Source organism: Lissotriton vulgaris, chromosome 9, assembly GCF_964263255.1.
Source record: "Lissotriton vulgaris chromosome 9, aLisVul1.2, whole genome shotgun sequence".
Classification (NCBI taxonomy): Eukaryota; Metazoa; Chordata; class Amphibia; order Caudata; family Salamandridae; genus Lissotriton; species Lissotriton vulgaris.
The window spans coordinates 768,489,825-768,513,526 of NC_141697.1; the positions used below are offsets into that span (position 1 = coordinate 768,489,825).

Genomic DNA, 23,702 nt, shown 5'->3' on the forward strand with positions numbered 1-23,702 from the left:
ATATCACAGAGGATCTAGCCCACAAAGCACTCGAATTATCCAGCTCTATTCTAATATCCACCAAGCTCCAAGCTCAGTTCTACAAAACTTTTTTCGACCTTTATTATACATGCGAAAAGATCTCAAAATGGGGGGAGGGGAAGGGGACCTAAAGCTGATCTGATACATATGTTGGCTACATGTCATACTCTAGATAATATTAAATGAGAAGTTTCTAACTTCCTATCGGAAATACTCAAAGTCAATATAGAGATCGGCACAGCAGAAATCATGTTAGGGGTAGATAAAGTTATTAGACCTATTGCCATGCAGGGACTCATATATATTGCTATGGCAGTCTTAAGAATCTGTTTAACTACCGCATGGCTGGATCAACATCCACCCGCATTTCAACGATGGCGGATGCGCTTCTTAGCTACATAAAATCTTGAAATTGCCATTTATAGCCGGAAAGGTATCAGGAAAAAAATAAAGGGAATCAAAATTTGGGACCCAGTTAGATTATGGCTATTGAGCCCAGCATAGTTCAATTAGGTTGAGATCTATTGAGTGCTCTAGGAATGTAACGATATAGTTCCTTTTGTTTTTTCTTCTTATTCTTCGAAGCCTGTATTTTCCTATTTTTCTTTATAATTTTTCTATTCGTTCACTGCTAATTTTTAAATTTCAAAATGTTACCTGTACCGGGAGGAGGGGTTTCAGGGGGGGTGGGAGGGTGGGGTAACCGTGATGTAAGAAAAAAAGCTAAAAATCTCAATAAAGATTTGTAAAAAAAACAGACTACGCTGTCCCCTCCACCCTCCACCCTACCCCACCCCCCCACCTCCAGTGCTAATCAGGAGATATGAGTAGGGCCCTCAGGACCACTTTAGTGATAAGGAATTACCTGGGAATCTATAATTCCACACCAGATTTTCTTGGTTACTCCTCACTTCTCCCAGCTTTGGCAAGTTGAGTCTCGGGGGGAAGGACACTGGATCGGTGGATCATGTAATTCTAATGGAACCAGTGACTCTGATTAAATTATTTGGCAGGGCTAACTGGGTCATAATATGGCACATTCTGTGGCAGTATTATTTTTTAATGACTTTTGGTCCTTTTGACTAAGAAAGAAATAGTTTGTTGGAATCTACAATTATGCAGCAGAGGATAAACCATGTGGAAAACTCTTAGACCCGGAGGCACATATTTCTGGTGCGTCTGACTACATATAAGCAGTTGGGGCCAGATGTAGGAAGGGTATTACCGGTCAGTAACGGCCGAAATCGGCCGTTACCGACCGGTAATAGGCTTTGGTGAAGTAGGGGGGCAATTTGCAGATTCGGTAAATACCGAATCGGTGTTTACCGATTCGTTATTTTCTGAATCATCATTTACCAATTCGGTATTTACCGAATCGGTATATGACATGTAGGAAGCACTTTAAACAGTGCTCATGTGCTTTAAGGATTCGTTATTTACCACCAACTATTAGTTGGTGGTAAATAAGGAATACCTTTGAAAATGCAAATCAATGCATTTTCAACAGTGGCATGTGGCAGACATACATGCCCATAGGGCATGTATGTGTGCCACATGTGCACACAAGCACTAATCAGGGGTGCAACAGGGTGTCAAAGTGACACCCCGCCACCCTTGACTCTTTCCCTATTTTACCGAATCGGTATTAACCGATTCAGTAATTAACATTCATTCCTATGGGCCTCCAGGCCCATAGGAATGAATGGCAATTACCGAATCGGTAAATACCGATTTGGTAATTACGGAATCTTAACGATTCTGTAACTTTGACCGATTTTTCATCTACATAGCAATTACTGATTCGAAAATACCGAATCGGTAAAATTCTGTATTTCTGAATCGGTAATTTACAATTACCTACATCTAGCCGTTAGTGCTTAAGAAAGGACCAACTTGCCTCCAGAGTGTCCATCCTTCCAGGCACTCCAAGCAATTGGGATATTCTTCAGTTCCCTGTTGGTCAGCTGGCCTCTGTAATACCATGTCAAAACATTCCCATTATGCACACTGGTTTCAGAAGTAGCATACCAGTGCAAACATAGTCAGCTTGGAATAAACGGCCACGTGGCTGCTGAAGCTCAAGTTAATTTGTGTGCACATTTTTCAAACTGTCAGTCAATTGGGTGTCGCTATGCGACTAAAATAAACCTTTGCTTATGCTGGGTACTGACTAACTAACATCTGTCTGTTGTGCCAGGGCATCGCTGAGAAGAAGCAGCCATGACAGCCTCCAAACCTTGCCAGAACTCTATCCAGTGGAAACCACCCTGGAACTCGCTGCTGCCACCGATGACCAGAGGTATGAGTTGGAGGTGGGTGAGGGGTGGGATTATGCTTTAGATGATTATTATATTGCTAGGATTTGGGCTCAGAATCCCATTGAATGACTCGTGCTCCTAGTCTGGATATCTTTCCAGAAGCTTTAAATACAGTCCATAGCGTCAGACGCACAAATTCAGTTCATGTTTTTCCAATCCTAGTTCCCCTGTGCTGTTTCGAAAGTCATTTTCAGCAGTTGCACAAATCCACTGCAGATTCTTTCCACCTTTCAGCTGCTGCTTTCAAAATCATTGCCAGGAGGTACACACATCAGCTGCAGATTATTCCCACCTCTCAGGTGCTACTTCCAAACTACGTTCCAGAAGGTACACACATTCACTGCAGATTCTTTCTACCTGTAAGGTGGTGCTTCCAAATGCAGCTCCAGAGGGTATGAAAATCAACAGCAGATTTTTTTCCCATGTTGGATGCTGCTTCTGAAATCCGATTCAAGGGGTACACACATTCCCTGCAGGTTCTTTCCACCTTTCAGCTTCTGCTTCCAAAATCAGTTCCAGGAAGTAGACATATTCCATGCAGACTCTTCCCACCAAGGCGGTGCGACTTCCAAAATCAGTTCCAGGAGCTAAACACATCTCCTGTAGATTATTCCCACTGTTCAGGTGCTACTTCCAAAATCAGTTCCAGGAGTTAAACATCACAGCAGATTCTTTCTACCTCTCAGGTGCTGCTTCCAAATTCAGCTCCAGGATGTACGCACATCACCTACAGATTCCTTTCACCTGTTGGATGCTGCTTCCAAAATCAGTTTCAGGAGGTACATACATCCCTTGCAGATACAGCTGCTGCATCCAAAATCAGCACCAGGAGGTACAATCATCCACTGCAGATTCTTTCTACCTCTCAGGTGCTACTTCCCAATTCAGCTCCAGGAGGTACACAAATCACCTACAGATTCCATTCACCTGTTGGATGCTGCTTCCGAAATCAGTTTCAGGAAGTGCATACATCCCTTGCAGATTCTTTCCACCTTTCAGCTGCTGATTCCAAAATCAGTGCCAGGAGGCACAGACATCCATTGCAGATTTTTTCCACCTCTCAGGTGCTACTTCCAAAATCAGTTCCAGGAAGTAAACACATCCACTGCAGATTATTTCCACCTCTCAGGTGCTACTTCCATAATTAGTTCCAGAAAGTAAACACATCCCCATCAGATTATTTCTAGCTGTCAGCTACTACTTCCAAAATCAGTTGCAGGAACTAAACACATCCACTGCAGATTCCTTCCACCTTTCAGCTGCTGCTTCCAAATTCACAGCCAGGAGGTACACACATCCACTGCAGATTCTTTCTACCTGTATGGAACTACTTCCAAAATTAGTTACAGGAACTAAATGCATCCGCTGTAGATTATTATTCTCACCATTCAGGTGCTACTTTCAAAATCAGTTCCAGGAGGTAAACACATCCACTGCACATTATTTCCATCTTTCAGCTGCTGCTTCTACAATCAGAGGCAAGAGATATACACATCCACTGCAGATTCTGCCCACCTTTCAGCTGCTGTTTCCAAAATCAGTGCCAGGAGGCACAGACATCCATTGCAGATTCTTTCCACCTCTCAGGTGCTACTTCCAAAATCAGTTCCAGGAAGTAAACACATCCACTGCATATTATTCCCACTTCTCAGTGCTACTTCCAAACTCAGTTAAATGTAAATCCGGATCTTGTATAGCGCAACGAATCCCCCCGAAGGGGTATCTCGGCGCTGGGGACCACTGGAAAGATTAAGCAAGCTATTGCCCAGAGTCACATGGTGCTGGGCAGACCCCTGCCGCGGGATCCAGGAATCGAACCGTGATCCCCAGTGTCCAACGTCAGTCGCCCTGGCCGCGGCGCCACACCTCTTCCCAGTTCCAGGAGGTACACATATCCACTGCCAATTCTTTCTACCTGTCAGGTGCTGCTTCCCAATTCATCTCCAGGAGGTATGCAAATCACCTGCAGATTATTTTCACATGTTGGATGCTGTTTCTGAAATCTGTTTCCTGAGGTACAAACATTCCCAGCAGATTCTTTCCACCTTTCATCTGCTGCTTTAAAAATCAGTTCCAGGAAGTAAACACATCCTCTGCAGACTCTTCCCACCAGTGAGGTACTACTTCCAAAATCAGTTCCAGGAACTAAACACACCTGCTGTAGATTATTCCCACCGTTCAAGTGGTACTTCCAATATCAGTCCCTGGAGGTAAACACATCCACTGTAGATTCTTTCCACCTTTCAGCTACTGCTTCCAAAATCATTGCCAGGAGATACGTAAATCAACTGCAGATTCTTCCCACCTCGCAGGAGCTACTTCCAAACTCAGTTCCAGGAGGTACACACATTCCCTGCAGATTCTTTCCATCTTTCATCTTCTGCTTTCAAATTCAGTTCCAGGAAGTGAACACATCCTCTTCAGACTCTCCCCACCAGGGCGGTGCCAATTACAAAATCAGTTCCAAGAACTAAACACATCTCCTGTAGATTATTCCCACTGTTAAGGTGCTACTTCCAAAATCAGTTCCAGGAGGTAAACATCACTGCAGATTCTTTCTACCTCTCAGGTGCTGCTTCCAAATTCTTGATCCAGGATGTATGCAAATCACCTGCAGATTCCTTTCACCTGTTGGATGCTGCTTCCAAAATCAGTTTCAGGAGGTACACACATACACTGCAGATTCTTTCCACCTCTCAGGTGCTACTTCGAAATTCTGTTCCAGGAAGTAAACACATCCACTGAAGACTCTTTCCACTTCTCAGGTGCTACTTCAAAAATCAGTTCCAGGAAATAAACACATCCACTGCAGACTCTTTCCACCAGTGAGGTGCTACTTCCAAAATCAGTTCTAGTAGCTAAACAACGCCGCTGTAGATTGTTCCCACCATTCAGGTGCTCCTTCCAAAATCAGCTCCAGGAGGTACACACATCCACTGCAGATTATTCCCACCTCTCAGGTGCTGCTTCCAAAATGAGTTCCAGGACGTACACATATTCACAGCAGACTCTTCCCACTTCTTCAGTGATGTTTTCAAAATCAATTCCAGGACATACACACATCCACTGCAGATTCTTCCCCCAGTTCCAGGTGGCCCACAGATATCCACTTTATGTTCTAACAATCCCAAATCCCAGGTTGTCCTTTCAAAATGCATACCATTCCAAATCAATTGCAAGATGCACAAAAATCCACTCCAGATTGTTCCAATTCCAAAATCAGTTCCAGCAACCATACAAATCGGCTGCCGATTCTTCCAACTTCTGCTGTTTCTAAAATCAATTCCAGGAAGCCCAGCCATCTACTCCAGGTGTTTCCCACCTCTCAGAATCTGCTTTCCATCGTTGAACTACAAGGAGGAGCACACATCCCCTGCAGGTTCATCCAATCCAACCTTTCAGGTACTGTTTTCAAAGTCCATTCGTGGAGATTCTCAAATACAGGATAGGTTATCTTAGGTCACAGCAGTACTCACATCAACATGGTTTTGTAACTTAAAAATCTGGATTTTATTAAAGACAAATGGTGCATGTTATATCCATAACATTTCATTCAGTGCCTCATCACAATGGCAAAATTTGAATTTTGGAATGCGACCTACTTAACACACCCCCTTCATATAAATGACCACCGACCACATGGTCAAACAGCAAGAAAGGAGGTATGGCAAAAGCACACCGACTGCCTACACAAAATGGCCACCAACCTCAGTCTAACAGCAAGCAAGGAGGCATGGCCACAACAAAAAAGACATGCTGGCCTGTGGCAATAGCACACTGCTAGCCACATTTCAACAACAGCAATCAAGAAGTCATGGTGAACAGAAAGAACACATGCAAGCCTATGGCAAAACCTAAGCACACTGGTGGCCACTGGCCACATGGTCCCACAACAATAACCAGCAAAAAGACATGGCCACAACAAAGAAGACATGTGAGCCTACGGCAAAATCACACTGGCTGGCTACACAAAATGGCCACTGATCACATAGTATAACAGAAAAGCAAGGAGGCATGGCCACAACAAAGAAGACATGCAGGCCTATGGAAAAAGCACACTGGTCGCCTACACAAAATGGCCACCGACCACATGGTAAAACAGCAAGCAAGGACGCCTGGCCAAAAAAAAGAATACATGCAGGCCTATGGGCACTTACTATAGAGAATGGCCCCTGGCCACATGACATGGGCAACATAGACATTAACTGGGCTAAGAAAGTTTACAACAAAACACATCCTCCTAAGGAATCAAATATAATTACCCCACCTATTCACTCTTTGCAGAAAGAGAACGAGAAACACCCCAAAAATATAAATTTTGCCATTTAATCCAATGCCAATCATGGCCTAAATGAAGTTTCAATTCAACAGGCACCACAGACACAGTTGTCTCATGCAACATTGAATAATACTGAGCCTACTGGCTGGGAGGCCCATTGGCAGACTAGCCCACATTGCAAATTAAATGAGTATTAAAAATGTATTGAAAAACATAGAGAATATATAACAAACTGTGCATCATTTTCCCTTTTAAGAAGAAGAAATATTTCATGCAAAAAAATAACGGCTACTACTGAAACTGCATGCCACCCCCACAGTACATTTTAAAAATCGAATAAAAGTACAACTAAATCCTGGTGCATGCCCCAATCAAACAACACCTATCTACACCAGTTTTTTAACTTACTTGTGCAATCTCAAATACCATGGGGAAGATTTACAAGCCCCATGCGCCGCTGGTGCATCGCGTTGCGTGATGCACTGGTGGCACAGTCTGCTAAGGGATATTTACAGGCACAGGTAAAGTCACCCTGCCTGACTTAACCTGTGCTTGTAAATATCGCCCCGGTCCACGCAACACTTTGCGTATTAGGGGCGTGACATGGGTGTTGCTGTGGGTGTTCCCACGCAACACCCATGTCCACTGATGTATTTCCAGATTTACGAGAAATCGTGAATCTGGAAATCTGTCAGAATGCTATGCCACCCTAGGGGTGGCGTAGCGAGGTGCAATGAGGAGAAATGTTTTTATTTATCCTCGTTTTTTTCCTCTTTCAATGCGTGTTGCATTAAACAGCACACATTGAAAGAGGAAATCACCTCAAATTATTGTTTTTGTGCAGGAAGGTGCCCGTTCCTGCACAAAAACAATCTCCCCATGATGCAGGCATCCGTGCACCATGGTGCAAGGGTGCCTGCGCCGGCACATGGCAGCAGTTTTTGAACCAGTGCAGGGGGAAGAACAGATATGCGATATATTGTTGTAAATATGTCACATCCCTGTGCTTCGAAACTAACGCAGAGCGGATGCAGCAAAATGACTTGCTGCATCGCGCTGCATTTGTTTCTTGTAGATCTGCCCCAAAGTCCTTAAATCCAATGGTATATTTGCAGTAGACAAGGAGAGTGATCCTTCCAGTGCCAAAACCCAATAAAAAGTGACAAGGAGATGGACAAAGCATTGGGAGTAGGCTGCTGAACAGGAACAGGAAGTTAGAATCTCTGGCACACATCCTTCCTGTAGGAATTTCGTTTTTTTAAAGGCTTCACAAAAAAACAACTCTAACGGCCAGTTGGAGGAGAAAATCCACTCAAAAAGCCTCTCAGCTGGATCTTGAGCACAAGAGCTGGCCGAATGTGCTCCATTTGCGATCCCCACTACACGAAAGCCACTCGAGTGAGCACGAAGTCTTGCAGGGGCTCGCTAGCGGTGCGAGAAGTCTTGCTCATGCACACAAGCTGCCGAGAGTATCTTGGCACTCGCAAGTGAGTGCCAAAACAAACCTCGAGTGCCCAAACAGAAAAAACCTAAACTTGGTGCCCAACAGACAGAATTCAGGAACTCTGTGTTATCCGTGAGGTGCAGAGTGTCCAGATTCCGCAAACTCCACGAGCAGAGTGGAATTTTAGGCCCAGGCCAAATCCACATACAATCAAGACATCTAAAAAAAGCAGATGAGGGGTCATCAGAGGCAAACAAATATACAGCCCATCTCACAGGCCTAAACAGGCTTCAGTAACTCCATAGTAGTACCTATGATGGACAGGCAGACAATCCCAATGTCATAGAGCACTGGCTCAATCTGCGAGACTGGGGCAATTTTCTCGAGCACCAACCATTCCTACAGAGAGCATCTAACTTTCACTAAGTTACAGACATAAAACTAGATATCCAGCAATCACATTGAACTACGCATGTGCTGCACCATGGGGACAGGTACAAAGAGGACATGTGCACATGTGAAGAATCCAGGTAAGGAAGGGACGTGGAACACAGAGGAGATTATATTTATGATAGTTTATTAACTTGAGAAAGTTAACAAGTACTGGAGCCCACACCAACCGCTGCACTGGTATACTCGGAATCCCTTAGACGGCGGGTTCCAAGTTCCAGGTGCATGCGGTGAACGCGAGGACATACACGAGGATACAACACATCCTCCTTCCTAGAAAAAGAAAAATACAACAGTAAGAATAAATAATTGAAACATAGTAAATAAAAATTATACATTACATTTTGATACGATCAAATTATTTACCAACATTGTAGTCTTTGAACCAAGTAGGAGGCTTTCTTAGACGAGAATTACTCTTGTTGAGAGAAGGAACGGGAACAGACAGGGGCGCAGATACAGTTGTAGTGGAATGCCCAGAATAGGGAAAAAGAGAGATTCTAGACCTGTTATGGGATATACCACCAGTAGATGGAGATGACCTTACACTCAGAGAAGGAACTTTAACAACCTTGGAAAGACTCCAAACATTTCCGTCCGACAACTCCACGACCTGTCTTCCCACTCTAACAACTAGCAAGGGATCGGAGAAGTGTGACTCACCAGATCTAATGAAACCAGACTTTCTCACACGTACCCAATCTCCAACCTTGCACGGATTGTTGGCACTAGCACAAACCAAAGGAGAATCACATTTCTTGTATTTGCCATTAATAAGATCTCTCATCCAGAGTTGGCTCATGTTACAAACACCCTTTCTCCCCCGCATTTTTTCAAACGGAGACAAATCACCATCAAGCCTAGGAGTGTTTCTATAACTCCATAAAAGTTTCTTAACAGCATCGTAGCAATTCTCACTGTTGCACACAGCCAGTTGTAAAACTTCCTTAAGGACCCTGATCCACCTTTCTACCATGCCGTTACCTTGAGGATAATATACAGAAGAAAGTTTGTGAAATATACCATGATTGCAACAAAAGGACTTCATCTCAGTAGAGGTGAATTGCGTACCATTATCGGATAGGATGGAAGTAGGGAAACCTTCTTTTTCAAAAATCGAATTTAGAAAATCGATGATGACTCTAGAAGACACATGGGGAACAAATTTCACCTCAGGCCAATTTGAGAATTGATCTATCAAAACAATAGCATAGACAGGACTACGACCAAAGCTCATTGGACCAGCAATGTCTAAAGAAACACACTCCCAGGGCCTGGAAGGTCTAGAAACAGAATCATGTTGATATTTCACAACTTTTTGAGACTTATCACTCACACAACACTCAACACAAGATCTTACCTTTCTTTCAACAAATCTGTCAACGCCTGGCCACCAAAATTCACTCCTTATTCTCCTTTTCATACTGGACATGCCAGGGTGACCCTCATGAGCCATGTCCAAAATCGTTTCTCTTAAACCTTGAGGAACAACCAAAAGTAGACCTCTCAACAAAGTTTCACCTTGGATAGATAATTCTTGAGCAACATGGAAATAAGGCAAAATACTTGGAGACAAATTTGTTTTGGAAGGCCAACCATTTTTAACAAAAGACAAAACATCTAAGTAATCACGATCATCACCACAAGCAATTATCCATTCATCTTCTTTGATACATCAATTGGACACCTCACAAATTGATACAACCTTATCAGGATCATCATCTGGAGCAACATGATTGTCATCTTCCACAGGCAACCTTGAGAGAAAGTCAGCTAGAACATTTTTCGCACCAGGAATGTATTCAACTAAGAAATGAAAATCTTGTAATTTATACTGCCATCTCGCAATTCTGGAAGTAGCTTTACCACAACCTTTAGTCGTGAAAAGATCTACAAGGGGACGATGATCAGAGCGTACAACAAAATCTGTGCCGTACACGTACCTGCGAAAATATTCAATCCCTCACCAACAAGCCAAGGTTTCTTCTCTAAGGTAAAATACTTTGTCTCAGCACCGCGTAACGGTCTTGATGCCAAAGCAATAGTAACAAAACTACTTTTTTGCTTCTGCATCAACACCGCACCAATGCCGACATTGCTTGCATCAGTGACAATGAACGATTTACAATTGGTGTCAAAAGGGGATAAAGCTGGAGCAGAAATAATGCATTTTTTCACAAAATTAAATTGATCTTTACAATTGATATCCCAAATAAATTGCTGTTGATTTTTCATCAGCTTCCTTAAGTGAGAAGTTTTGTCAGCAAAGGAAGGAATGAATTTGGCATAATATTCGGCTAACCCTAGAAAGGATCTGAGCTGATCCTTGTTGGCAGGTTCAGGTGCATTCTCAATAGCTTTGATTAAACTCATCTTGGGAGAAATACCCTTCTTGCTGATGGAATGGCCTAAGTAATCTACAGAATCTCTGCCGAATTTACATTTTTCTTTGGTGAGAGTAAGACCATTGTCTTGTAGAATTGACAAAACCTTAAATAAAATTTCAGAATGTTCACAATCATCTTTGCCGAAAACCAATATGTCGTCTTGAAAGTATAGAACATTAGATATGTTTTTGAACATGTTGTGCATGACACGCTGAAACACTGAGGAAGCAGACACTAAGCCAAAAGGCATCCTTTTATACCTGTATGCACCCTCAAAGGTTATAAAAGACGTAAGATGTTTACTATCATCGTGGAGGGCTATCTGATGATATGCGTTAGATAAATCCAACGTAGTGAAAACAGAAGCATCCTTAAGTTTAGAGAACATCTCTCCAATATTTGGGAGAGGATGTCTATCAACCCACACGTTGGAATTTAGGTCCCGCATATCAACACAAAGACGAATCTTCCCATTCGGTGTGTGGGCAACGACCACAGGTGAAAGCCACTCAGAAGATTCAATTTCTTCAATTACATCAAGGTCACACAATCTCTGAAGTTCTTTTTTAACAGATTCTCTTAAAGCCAAGGGAATGTTGCGTACTTTATGTACCTTAGGAATTGCATTATGTTTCAAAATGATCTTATGCTTAAATTTTTTCAGCAAACCTAAGTTAAAAGAGAAAAACCAGGAAAACCAGGAAAACCACATTTGAAACATACTACTTCTTTCCTAAAGCCTCGATTCATAGAAGAAGAAAACGTCGGTTTATTGGAAATAGATTCTGTTTGTTTTTTCCTGACGGCTTGAACTTCCGAAATGTTGGATTTTTCTAAAGAAGATTCTTTTGGCTTCTTATCGGACAACTTTTTGATGCCTAATTTCATGTCTTCAAAACGGTGTGCAATGTCAAGAGCTTTGGAAAGAGATAAATCTTTTGCATCAACTAATTTTTCTTGAAGTTTTACATCAGAAACATTATGTACAAGTTGGTCTCTCACCATCTGATCATGGAATTGTTGGTAATTGCATTTGACAGCAAGGATTCTTAAATCTTTTACAAAAGAATCGATGGGTTCAATGGGCAATTGTTGTCTACTAAGAAATTTATGACGTGCCACAACTTCGTTGACTTTTTTGATAAATTGTTTGTCAAGCTGCATAATGGCGTTTTCATTAACATCAGTTTCTTCTTCGGAGGAATTGTCTAAAGTCAGAGGAGGAAGGTGAGAAAGAACTTGTCTTCCTTCGGCACCAAGTGAATGTTTAAGGATGGCGAGTTTGCGTTTATCTGTATAATTCTCACCACCAATGGCTTCTAGATATGCCTCAAAGCCTTCACGCCATTGTTTCCACTCTAAGGGTGGTTCACCTGGAGGAGCGTTAAAACTCTCCATTATAATAAACAAAGAATAATAGAATTGTGAAAAAGTACTTTGTTTAGATAAAAGATTATTTTTGCAGCAAATGTTATGATGTCACAAAAAGCAGTGGTAGAAAATTGATTATGAAGTCTCTGACAAAGTCAATTCTTTTAAAATTGCATTAGAAAAAGAAGTTCATTGTGATGTAGACACAGTCCTTTGTTGAATAGATTAGAAACCTCTTTGAAATAGCCCTTTGTGATGTCATAAAGGCGATTGACGCTTGGAAATCTGGCAGCTTAAGAATGTGCTTGTGCTGACACTGCCCACAGGTTCTAATTAGAATGTAGAGCAGGGGCCTGTGCGCATGCGTTAATTTGCGCGAGGTAACTAGAATTCTGAGCGCGTGTCTGTGCGCATGCGCTAACTCGCGCAAAAGAAAACAACAGCTTCTTTAGGAAAAATGAAAAAAAAGGAATAAAAGTCTCACTGCTTGACAAGGAGGAGCGGGATTTTCAGAAATGTACAAATCAGTCGACGATGGAGTTTCCGAAATGTTCGTGGCGGAGATTCAATCTTTAACTCTCGCAACGGTAATCTTGGTCCGGAGGTCCCGGGGCTGTAGGCTCCAAAATCGCGTAGGTTCACTTCCCATCCTCGTCGCCAGTGAAGAATCCAGGTAAGGAAGGGAAGTGGAACACGGAGGAGATTATATTTATGATAGTTTATTAACTTGAGAAAGTTAACAAGTACTGGAGCCCACGCCAACCGCTGCACTGGTATACTCGGAATCCCTTAGACAGCGGGTTCCAAGTTCCAGGTGCATGCGGTGAACGCGAGGACATACACGAGGATACAACAACATGTAAACACTATTTCGTTACTATTTAGTTCTCTTTATCCAAACAAACAAATATTTCTGTGAGAAGTACACGTATTCTCAAACAAAAAAACTTTAAGTTGTATGTTTTGAAAAGGATATTGCCGCTATTAGGGAGTTGCCTATATTGTAAGAGAAATAAACACATGCACGCACCTGCTGACTGGATAACCTAATATGTATCATGCATGGCCAGTGACATGCAAACAACATCAGGCTGGAACCCACACATGCACATAAGGGCGCCATTTTACAGATACTAAAAAAACATTAAACTGACTCCACCTGCATCCACACTCTGAAACAAAAATACAAATTTTGAGCAACACCAACTCACGTGATAACTGGACCAAACACATACAGCATTTTTATGTTAAAAAGCAGAGTTGTTACCTCTGATTCTTGCATCGCTGCCTAGGACTCTCTTTACATCCTCACTGCATGTACAGAGATACTTGTCACAGCACGCACTTTGCAGACTCACCCTGCCAAGCCTCCTGAAGATTCACATGGACAACCACATGGCTCTTTAGTGATTTCATTGCTGTACCGCTTCCCAGAAGTACTGTTCCAAGCCTATGGACAGTACTGTACTGCCAGTGCCAACATGAACTTTTCACAAACAGCCAGTGTAAGGGCTCTGCGCAGGTGTGCTGCATCGTGCCATGCTGTCGTCTGGATTGAGCGTCTGTTCGCCTGCACGCTGAAGCATGGCACACCGGGAGATGTTGTCTTTGCAACATGCCATGGCCCATTAGTTCATTTGCTTGGAAAGCGCGCCGGTAACTTCTGCTCTGCCAGCAGTTGGTGGAGTTTTTGCAGTCCTCCGTGCTCCAAGTGGAGTTTACCACCCACCCCTAAACTGAATTCCACCTTGATGGAATCACATATGTAAAACTGAAAGCATTTCCTGAAGAGGAAAGTGCAGTAGCAGAGGAAATGAGGGAGCTTGATACTAATAAAGTCTTCCAAGATGGTCACCAGAGAAAAAAAAGACCCCAAATTTAGCCCAACTATCACCCCCTCCCAACTATAGCCCACATATAGTCCATTTTACCTTTTTGGAGCACTTACCATAATTTCTATGAGAAAAAGGCTCCCTCATTTTCTTCATTTCGAAAGAAAATTCTTTAGGTTTTATAGTTTTGATTCCATCAAAATGACTTCAGACATACATACCATTTTTGAAAATATTGGCATGTATGCTTTAGGTATGCCATTAAAAAAAAATAGAATGTTAGAGTTCAAAGTGTTAATTAGAATACTGTGAGGGGAAGGGACGGGGGCGATGGAGCAGGGGCAGAGGCATCAAGTTGACAATGACAGGCAGGAGGGAGGCATAGAGGCAGCCCAACGGACCACACAGGGCAGGCTAGAGGTGCAGTGGCAGAACTATGGACCATGGAGGGCAAGTGCGCAGGTTTAGCAGGGCACTAGGGTAGATGAGAGAGGCTGTGACAGCACAATGACCATAGACGGAAGGATGGAGGGGCACAGGCAGTACAACAGCACCTGGAGGGCAGGAAGAATTGGAGTAGGGATACAGACTCAGACAGTGGAGGGCAGGAGGGAGGTGGCAGGTGCAACAAGCTTACTATGCAGGGAAGACAGAAGAGACAGTTGAAGCACAATAGACCAAACAGGGTAGGCAGGATGGCAGTTGCAGCACAACAGACCATGGAGGACAACAGTGAGAGGGGAAGAGCACGCACATGGACAATAGAGGGCAGGGCTGGGATAGGAGGAAGAGGAAAATGCTACAAGCTTACCAATCAAAGCAGGAGCACAATGGACCACAGATTACAGGAAGAACAGGGCAATGGACCATGTAGGGCAGGCAGGAGGGGCAGTGTCAGCTCAACAAACTGTGGAGGGCAGGAGGGTGGGTGAAGCGGCCGTAAAAATGGACAATGGAGAGTAGGAGGAGCGGGCAGGACAAAAGTAGCAAGCTGACCATGCGGGCAAGGAGGGAGGCTCAGTGGAAACACAATTCACCATTGAGGGCACCAGGAAGGGAATAAGGAGACACACAGACAATGGAGGGCAGTAGGGAGGGGGGCCTGGCACAGACTCGGACAACAGAAAGTGGGATGAGGGGATAGGGAAAGAAAGCTAACCACACAGGGCAATCAGGTGGGGAAGTGTCAGCACAATGGACCATGTAGGGCAGGCAGGATGGGCAGTGGAAGCACAACAGACCATGAAGGGCCGAAGGAAGAGTGCAGGGGCCGCACATGAACAAAGGAGGGAAGCTGACAGAAATGTGAGGCAGTGGCAGCACATCAGACCATGCATGGCAGGGGGCAGGATTAGTGGCAGAAATGGAGACCATGGTGGGCAAGAGGGAGGGGACAAGGGCAAGCACAAAGGACCATGGAGGGTAGAAGGGAGTGGATTGGGTCTTGACTCAGCCAACTAAGGGCAGCGTTAAGTGCATAGGGGCAGAACAACAGACTATGCAGGGCAGGCAGGAAGGGCAGTGACCGCACAACGGACCATGGAGAGAAGGAAGGAGTGGGAGGACCTGGGAACTTTGCGAGTAGGAGGGAGAAAATTGTAGCATAGACTTGAATATTAGCAAGCAGTGTGGAGGGGGCAGGGACAGGAGCAGCAAGCCTACCATGATGGGCAGGCAGAGAGGCAGTGGCAGCATGATTGACCAGCCAGGGCAAACCCATGTTATCATCAATTGTATCATTGAACATATCAATAGAGATGTCATAGGTGAGGTAATTAGTTATGCATGGGGAGGGCACGAGTTATAGCCATAAAACGAACCACAGGGGTGCTCTGTAATCCTGCTGAAGAGCTTACAGCTCCAGCACAGCGTGTTTAATAATATGGTAAGGTCACCTGGGGTCATGAATTCAATGAACCAGGAGACTTACTGTTTTTTGTTCAATATTGCTGGGGGGCTGCTGTGTTCCCTGCAATCCTCCAGAACATTAAAAAAAATGCCTGGTGGTACTGTTGTCCCTTTTAGGGGTGCCATCAGGATCATAAAAATGTGATCCAAAAGTCCTTACAGGGCATTATGGGGTATTCCTTGCTAGAGAAATGAATTATAAATGAATGGTCTGTGCCGTTCATTTATTTTTCTTTTTTAAATCTATTTGGGTGCCCCAGTGCCCACTGAGGGCACCTGGATTATGCTTCTAGTTTTTTTCTTAGTCTAGGGCTGTGGTGGGAGCCAAAAATTGTATTTATAAACCTGGCTCAGTATATTTTCTCCCACCGGGGCAAGAGCAGCATTTTACTCTGCTCCATCCCGTGCAGGAGCAAAGTTGTGTTCTCTGCCTGGGAGAGTGTGGGCAGGATATCCCCAAAGTCTCCCAGGCAGGCAACCGCAGTGTCCCATGGAATGGAGAGGTGGGGCGCACAACACCTCTGAAAAAATGTCTTTACTCATGGGGATGGGATCCTCAGGGCCTCACGAAGGATTGGGGAACAGGCGACAGGCCCCCACCCCTAATTTACAAGATCCACCCTGGGGGATGGGGTCTCCAAGCCTCATGAAGGTTTGGGGAGTGTGGTTACAAGTCCGCTCAACTAATTATCACAATATACTCCAAGAGATCGGGTCCCCAGGGCCTGTATAAGGTTCGTAGATAGTGGGGTAAGGCCCATGCATCTCTCCCCAATAAAATGTAAACATTTCTATCCCCCAGGCCCTAGCCCAATCGCGGGGGCTGAAATGAAAAAGGTGCAGGAGGATGTATTGTTTTTTTTTCCTTCAGCGCCACAAATCTGTGGGGCTGAGACCTAATTAATGAAAGCCAATCAGATCTTACAGTAAGATCTGTTGGCTCAGTCAATCCTCTGTGGCGTGACATATACAAAGGTTTCGAACCTTAAATTCTCTAAAATTACTTAAGAGATTTACATTAAATCACAAAAGAATGCTTTTTGGACCAAGATCTAGCTTTTTGTCAAATTTGGTGTAAGTTCATTTAGCCATTTATGCTGTGTCTAATTTTCCCATGGAAAAATGCATAGCCAAAACACGTTTTGTGACCTCCCTTTTTCTCATCTTAGGACTCAGAGACTCAATCCAGAGTCCTAAAAACTTAAACAAAATAAGATATAAGGGAGCAGGTTAGGGGCACTGTGACCCCTGTGCCATTACAACACACTTCTTCTACCCTTGTATATTACATCACTCATGACATGTTAAATTCATGCTTTGATAACATCCCTAATGCCATCTGGAATTACATAATTAATAACAAAACTGTGCAAGGCGTGGGTGTGAGTTATAATTACTTAGGGCACAAGTTATATTTACTTGAGATAACTGTAACTGGTGGATTTCTGTGGTTTTGTTTGTTTACACAGTATTTTTTAACTGTAATTTCCCCCTAACTATAGAATTCTTTTAACCTTACCCTGCTCACATTATTTCATTTTCCTGACAACTGAGTCAATGAGTGAGTTACTCACCAAAATTGTCAGGCATTGGGCTGATCGCAATGATTTCACAATAAGTCTGGGCGGTGAACTCTGCTCCGCTCATGGAGTTTGTTGTGGAGCTTGTGGAGTTCCAGAAAACTCCACTCTGCGTAGCGTCGCTTTTTTCCTCACTCGCCTTCTTCAACGTCAAGTTGGTGAGTGCAGAAAATCCACCTCCCAGCGAGATTTTTCCTCGTTCGTGGTCGTCAACATCAAGTTGGCGAGTGCAAGTATGGAAAATCCTCCTCCCGGCTAGATTTCTCAATGCGGGTAGTCAGATTTTTCATTGCAACTGGTCGCATATGCTCACGACCGCTCACATTGAGAAACCGTCCATTCAAGTTGAGAAAGCTGCCGCCCGAGTAAAAATCTACTCCAGCAGCAGAAAGGAAGCAGCGCCCGCTTGCGCTGTGCATGGTGCCATTTGCAAGGATTGCACAGTGCGGACAAGCACCTGGCACTGAAAATTACTGTGAACAGCATTTATCTAATGCACACCACTTCTTCTGGAGCTCCACTTAATGGGTCAGTTTTTTTTGCATTTCGCGGAGTTCCGCAGCAGAACTCAGCGAACCCCGCCCAGGCTTATTTCACACTCAGTGGATAACAATGGATCAAAACCTAAGGTAAAGCTAGTGTACCATGTCCTGAACTGTACTGCACAATTTTTTGCTGCAACCATCTGACCTCCTTTGTCACTGGCTAATTGTGCATCATTTTAAAATGAAACAATTTAACATTGCATTTTCTTTATTGTGAATGCTGCACCCATCACAGAGAGAATCCACATTTGCCCTTTTCTCAGGTGTAAACTGATCCTACTCTACACTTTGCTGTTTGAGGTGCTCATGTTGTATTCCTACCCTGAGTCAAGTTTTTCTGACCAGATCAATCCCATTTCCAAGATACATGTTTCTGCGCTCGTCAACGTCAAGTTGGCGAGCGAGGAAAATCTACCTGCCGGTGAGATTTTTCCTCGTTCACGATCGTCAACATCAAGCTGGCGAGCATGGAAAATCAACCTCCTGGCGAGATTTTTTAACGTGGGTGGTCATATTTCTCATTGATACTGTCGCGTATGCTCACGACTGCTCGCAATGAAAAAACAGCTGTTTCCGTTGAGAAAGTTGCCGCTCGTGTAAAATTCTACATGAGCAGAAGTAAGGAAGCAGTGCCCCCGTAGGGCTGTGCATGGTGCTGTTTGCGATGATGCACAGTGTGGACAAGCCCCTGGCACTGAAAATCACTGCGAACGCACACCGCTGCTTGCGGAGCTTCATGTAGCACTGGCAGAGTTTTTTTGCACTTCACTGAGTTCTACATAGCGGAACTCCGCCCAGGCTTTTTCCACACCCAGTGGATCACAATGGATCAAAACGTGAGGTAAGGCCAGTGTACCATGTCCTGTACTGCACTTTTTGCTGCAAACTTCTGACCTCCTTTGTCACTGGCTGATTTTGCATCATTTTAAAATGAAACAATTTCACATTGCATTTTCATCATTGGGAATTCCTGCGCTAATCACAGAGAGAATCCACATTTGTCCTTTTCCTACTCTTCACTTTGCTGTTTGAGCTGCTCATGTTGTATTCTTACCCTGAGTTAAGTTTTTCTGACCAGATTGATCCAATTTCCAAGATACATGTTTCTGCATGTCTAGGTTTGCCAATTTATTTTCTAATCTGCACTCTTGAAAACATTCCTCAGTGTGCAAAAGGAAAAACATCATTGTGGTGCAAAATTCATATACATTTTTTTCTTTTCCTTCCATGAGCTGCAGCCAGAAATCATTCCAGGAAGATGAGAGTTGTAGTTCAGGCTCTCCTCCACCGAATAGCTACCTGTGAGTAGGACATCGCCTGCTATGAATCTTCATCCTGTGGGCACTAACGTTTGCACAATTCCTATCATCCAGAGCTGGATTTGTGGAAAAAATTTGTTTTGTGGGACATTTTCTCCTTAAGGCAGACTTCTACTGATATTGTGTGTGACTATGGTGAAATTTGAACTTGTGCTCAATTTCCACTCAAGATAATGGAAACAAATGTTTATGTAACTTTGCTCAATTTTACATACACTACATGAAATGAAAACAAAAAACAGTTTCGTACACTTCGAAAAAGTACCTGCTTATTTAATTCACATTTGGCACCTTGCTGCCATTTCTGTTTAAAAAAAGGCTTTATATAGAGTTTGGTCGGATTGGGATACTCTGTTAAAATGCGACAGCTATCCTGTCCTCTGTATTACAAGTGCAGTAGGCTATATTGTACTTGTGACATTGAAGTCTTGACATCTTTTACATTTGTGATGAAGTATTGCACCCGCTAAACTCTAAATAAAGCGCATAACTTGTAGGGGATAAGTGGGAAGCATGGAATGGGGCTAGGCTGTCCACAGTTAGCTTCTTGGCACATGCTAGCTACTTACAAACTAACTATATCTCCATTGCTTGAAATATGACTTGTCTTTCTCATTGCTCCAATTCAGACAAGACAAGCAGGAATATGGCATAGCTGTTGGGACAGAAGGTAAGATTGCTCTTTCATGTACACTGCATTCTGATTCCAATGGGTTCTTACATTGTGTTAAAAATAGTTCACTGTTTGTGAGGCTGTTTGGGGCCATTGATGTGCATGTCCTAATGTATAAGTTAACGAGCTAAAGAATGTTTTAAATAAAAGTCCACACTTTAAACAAAAAGTGAACGTCTTGTTCAGTATGATGGAGCACGGGCCATTCTTACTATTTCTCCTGGTGACAGACTTTTCTTAGTTGCCTGAGGTAAACGAGAGTGAACATTAATCAACATTAATCAATCAATTCAAATTGGGACAATCTATAGCATAAAGCCACACAGGCGAAATATGAACAGAGAGGTCTGTACCTCTGGGAGTCAAAAGGTATCTGCTCTAGAGACTAACAGTGTGCACACCAATTAAACCTACAGAACATTCGAGAATACCACATCATTGAATTAAATAGTTTTCCACCTTTCCACAATAGAAATTGACAACTTCACTTGAATTTCCCATCCTCCAGTTGAACATCAGGATTAGCTTGGATGACTCCCTGATCCTGATACAACATACACGGCCGTCTTCTCTTAGTGCATTAGAACGTCTCATTCTTGCCAAAAGTTCTCCTCCCAGGACCTCACTATCTCTAACACACAATATGTCTTTCACTAGCTATGAAATCATGTGAACGCACCTGCAAAAGAAAGAAAATTGCTGTGCAAGCAAAACTTTCACATTGAAGGTTAAAAGTTGAAAACCAAATACTTAATGCCTTTGGTTAAGCTTACTTAGTGAGACAGTTAATGTGTACTTCCGATACATGAGTATATGTGCACATTCAATTACAGATTAAATGCAAAACATAAATATATGAATACATGAGTACATAAATGTAATTTCAGTAGAAGCACTATAACTCAAAATTCAGAAGTATAAGTGTGAATGAGAAATATAATTTATAACATCATAATGAAGGCATTAGAAGACACACATGTGAATTCCTAATTTCTACAGTGAATGCGCTCAAATAATATGTTTGGAGCTTCACTTTACATTAGCAAGATTAAGGCACATAGAGTATATAGTGCCAAGTGCACGTAAATGTAGAGCATATGTGACGTGTAAGGGAGGATCTAAAATTGCGATGCTCCAGTCCTCCCTCTAATGGCAAATCAGCCATCACAATCAGGATCTAAATCTTATCAGATATTATCAGATGGACCAGTTAAAACCTTGCAATTTTCATCATTTTTCGTCAAGACTCCCTCAGACATTTTATGTCATTATAGTATCCACATTGCCTCTCCTCTAACTCTACATCTGCTCTCTTCCTTTTTTCTTGTAGTCTCTTGTACACCTTAAAGATCACAACTAGAGATATTGCACTAAGAGCAATTATCATAAGGGGTTTCAAGGGGGCTCCTAAAATTCTACTTCCCAGGTTTCCAAACCATTTTCCCGCTGAAGCAAATCCACTCCTAATAGCTCCCTAGGCACCTGTTGCTTCTAACTCTCTCAAATCTCCCTTCAGACTAAACATATTGTTAGTATACTTCTGCAAATCCTTGCTGGTGTCAGGAATGTTGGTGCAGCATTGCTGTACCTTTAACATCTGACAGACTCGGCCCTCTTTTGCAAGAAGAATGTCTAGGACAAGTCTAGTCTGCAAAACAGGTTCTATTTCAGTATCTATAACTAATAAAGCTCCTGCTATATTAGTAGCCAATGGTATTCTATTCTAGATTCTATTCTAGATGTCATTCAGAATCATATCAGAATCATACCCACAGATTGAATCATAGCACCAAAATTATCTCCTGCCACCTCTCCAGCAATGCCTCTTCGTTTAGGCCTAGATTTCTGCTCCCACACAGGGTCATCAACATGTTTCACATGATAACTCTTTGGGAAGATTACTTCTAAATAACATGTAGCATACAATGTCTTGGGCAATTTGAAATATACATACTTTCCACAAACAAAATAAAGTCCCAGTATCACTGGATCATTCCCATCTTGAAATATTCCGAATATTCTCTAATTCCAAATGTGTGGTTATATTCAATCTTTCCCAAAAATAGAATGTCATATTCATTCTTGTCCATCTCCATATTAAATTTCCCTTTATGTTGCCAATCTAAAGCTAAAGTGGCTTGATTTCCATCTGCTTGATGATCAATCTCTTCTTTAGTTCACTTAGTTCAGTTATGTTAGTTGCTTTACCTCCCTCCTGCTATCTATTACTAAGTCTATATATTTCTTCTCAACATCTGTCAAAATGCAAGATAAATTATGTCTGGGGGAATAGGCGATAACTAGCGCCAAGGTAGGTGTAAAATACCTTTTAGCGGCGTCAGTGACTTTGATATAAGAATGTCTATTAAAGTCTTTAAACAAAGGAACTTCTGAAAGGACTAAATCATAATTTGAAAAAGAAAATTGGAAATTACCAAGTCCATGAAAAAGGCCCACCACTAAACTACAGGTAACACCATAAGTCAGAGGAAGGTGATGTTAGGTTATACCTTCTGCAACTTCTGCAGGCAGTTGCGTGCAGTTGTAGCATTCTCCCACTTCCATGGTATCCACATGTTCATAAAGCAATTTATAATAAACAACACCTATTGATGAATCTATAAACAACTCCTTAATGTAAAATGTAAACAGACTATTGTCAGCAGGATGTAAGGGTTTGGGGTTAACTTTGGGCTGAGCTAGATGTAGGTGATGTTTAATCCTGCAAGCAAAACAATCAGTATTACAACTATGACTATTAATGTGCCTGCTATTATGTACCTACATCTATGAGTGTTAGGGTTAGTTTCCATCACTTCTCTAAAACGAGACAGTTTGGTTTCAAGTAGCAGCAGCAGTGTCTTCTCTGTTGTATTCCATCTGTGTAGATTGCAAAACAAACTTCACATGAATGTGACAACATTTATGTACAAAATCTTTGTTAGACTTCCTCAGCCCTACTCCATATTCTTCTAAAATGACAACCTTCAGCAGCCTCGGGCCTCAGTAATCCTATTTATTCTTTTTAACAAAGGTTATTAAATTGTCTCTATTCAAAAGCTCATTTCAAAGTTCAGTCTAGAAATAAATCTAATGATAATCCGGTTCTATCTGTTCCTTGGCAAGATGAAGTCAAAACACAGTTCAGCCACAAACATATAGTCACAGAGGTTCTGCCGTAGCTTCATCTCTATCCTCCAGTTCCCAAACATTCCAGAACTCTGCCTCTCTGTCATTGGTGGTAAAGTATATACATTTGAGGGATGAGTAACATTGATGACGTTCTAGCTCTTTTTGATCTCTTGAGTGCAAGTCCTTCACCTTCTCCGTCACTCAAATCAGAATCCTCCGTATCCTCTGGAATGGTTTGGAGGCCACATTCATCTAGCGGATTCAGTCTCCCTCTTTCTTGCCTTCCTGGCCAGCGTTCTCCAGCTGCCACTTGTGGTTCCACAGCACTAGGCCCTTCGTCTAAGTCTGAATTTCTCTAAGTCACCACCACAGGGCAAGACTCTCCTGCTTTAGCTCCAACTATCCATTCATCAAGGTCCCCCCCAGGCTGAACAAGTGCTGTT

At 42.8% G+C, this 23,702-nt stretch overlaps 1 protein-coding gene across 1 annotated transcript in view; it reads left to right on the forward strand.

The window, feature by feature from the left end:
- LOC147692227 (uncharacterized) overlaps positions 1 to 23,702 on the forward strand; it is a 149,050-nt gene that overhangs the window by 107,334 nt on the left and 18,014 nt on the right. The window contains exons 8-10 of the mRNA XM_086936756.1: positions 2,219 to 2,320; positions 19,374 to 19,436; positions 20,084 to 20,124. Of these exons, the coding sequence (XP_086792882.1) occupies positions 2,219 to 2,320; positions 19,374 to 19,436; positions 20,084 to 20,124 (206 nt within the window). The remainder of the gene's footprint in view (positions 1 to 2,218; positions 2,321 to 19,373; positions 19,437 to 20,083; positions 20,125 to 23,702) is intronic.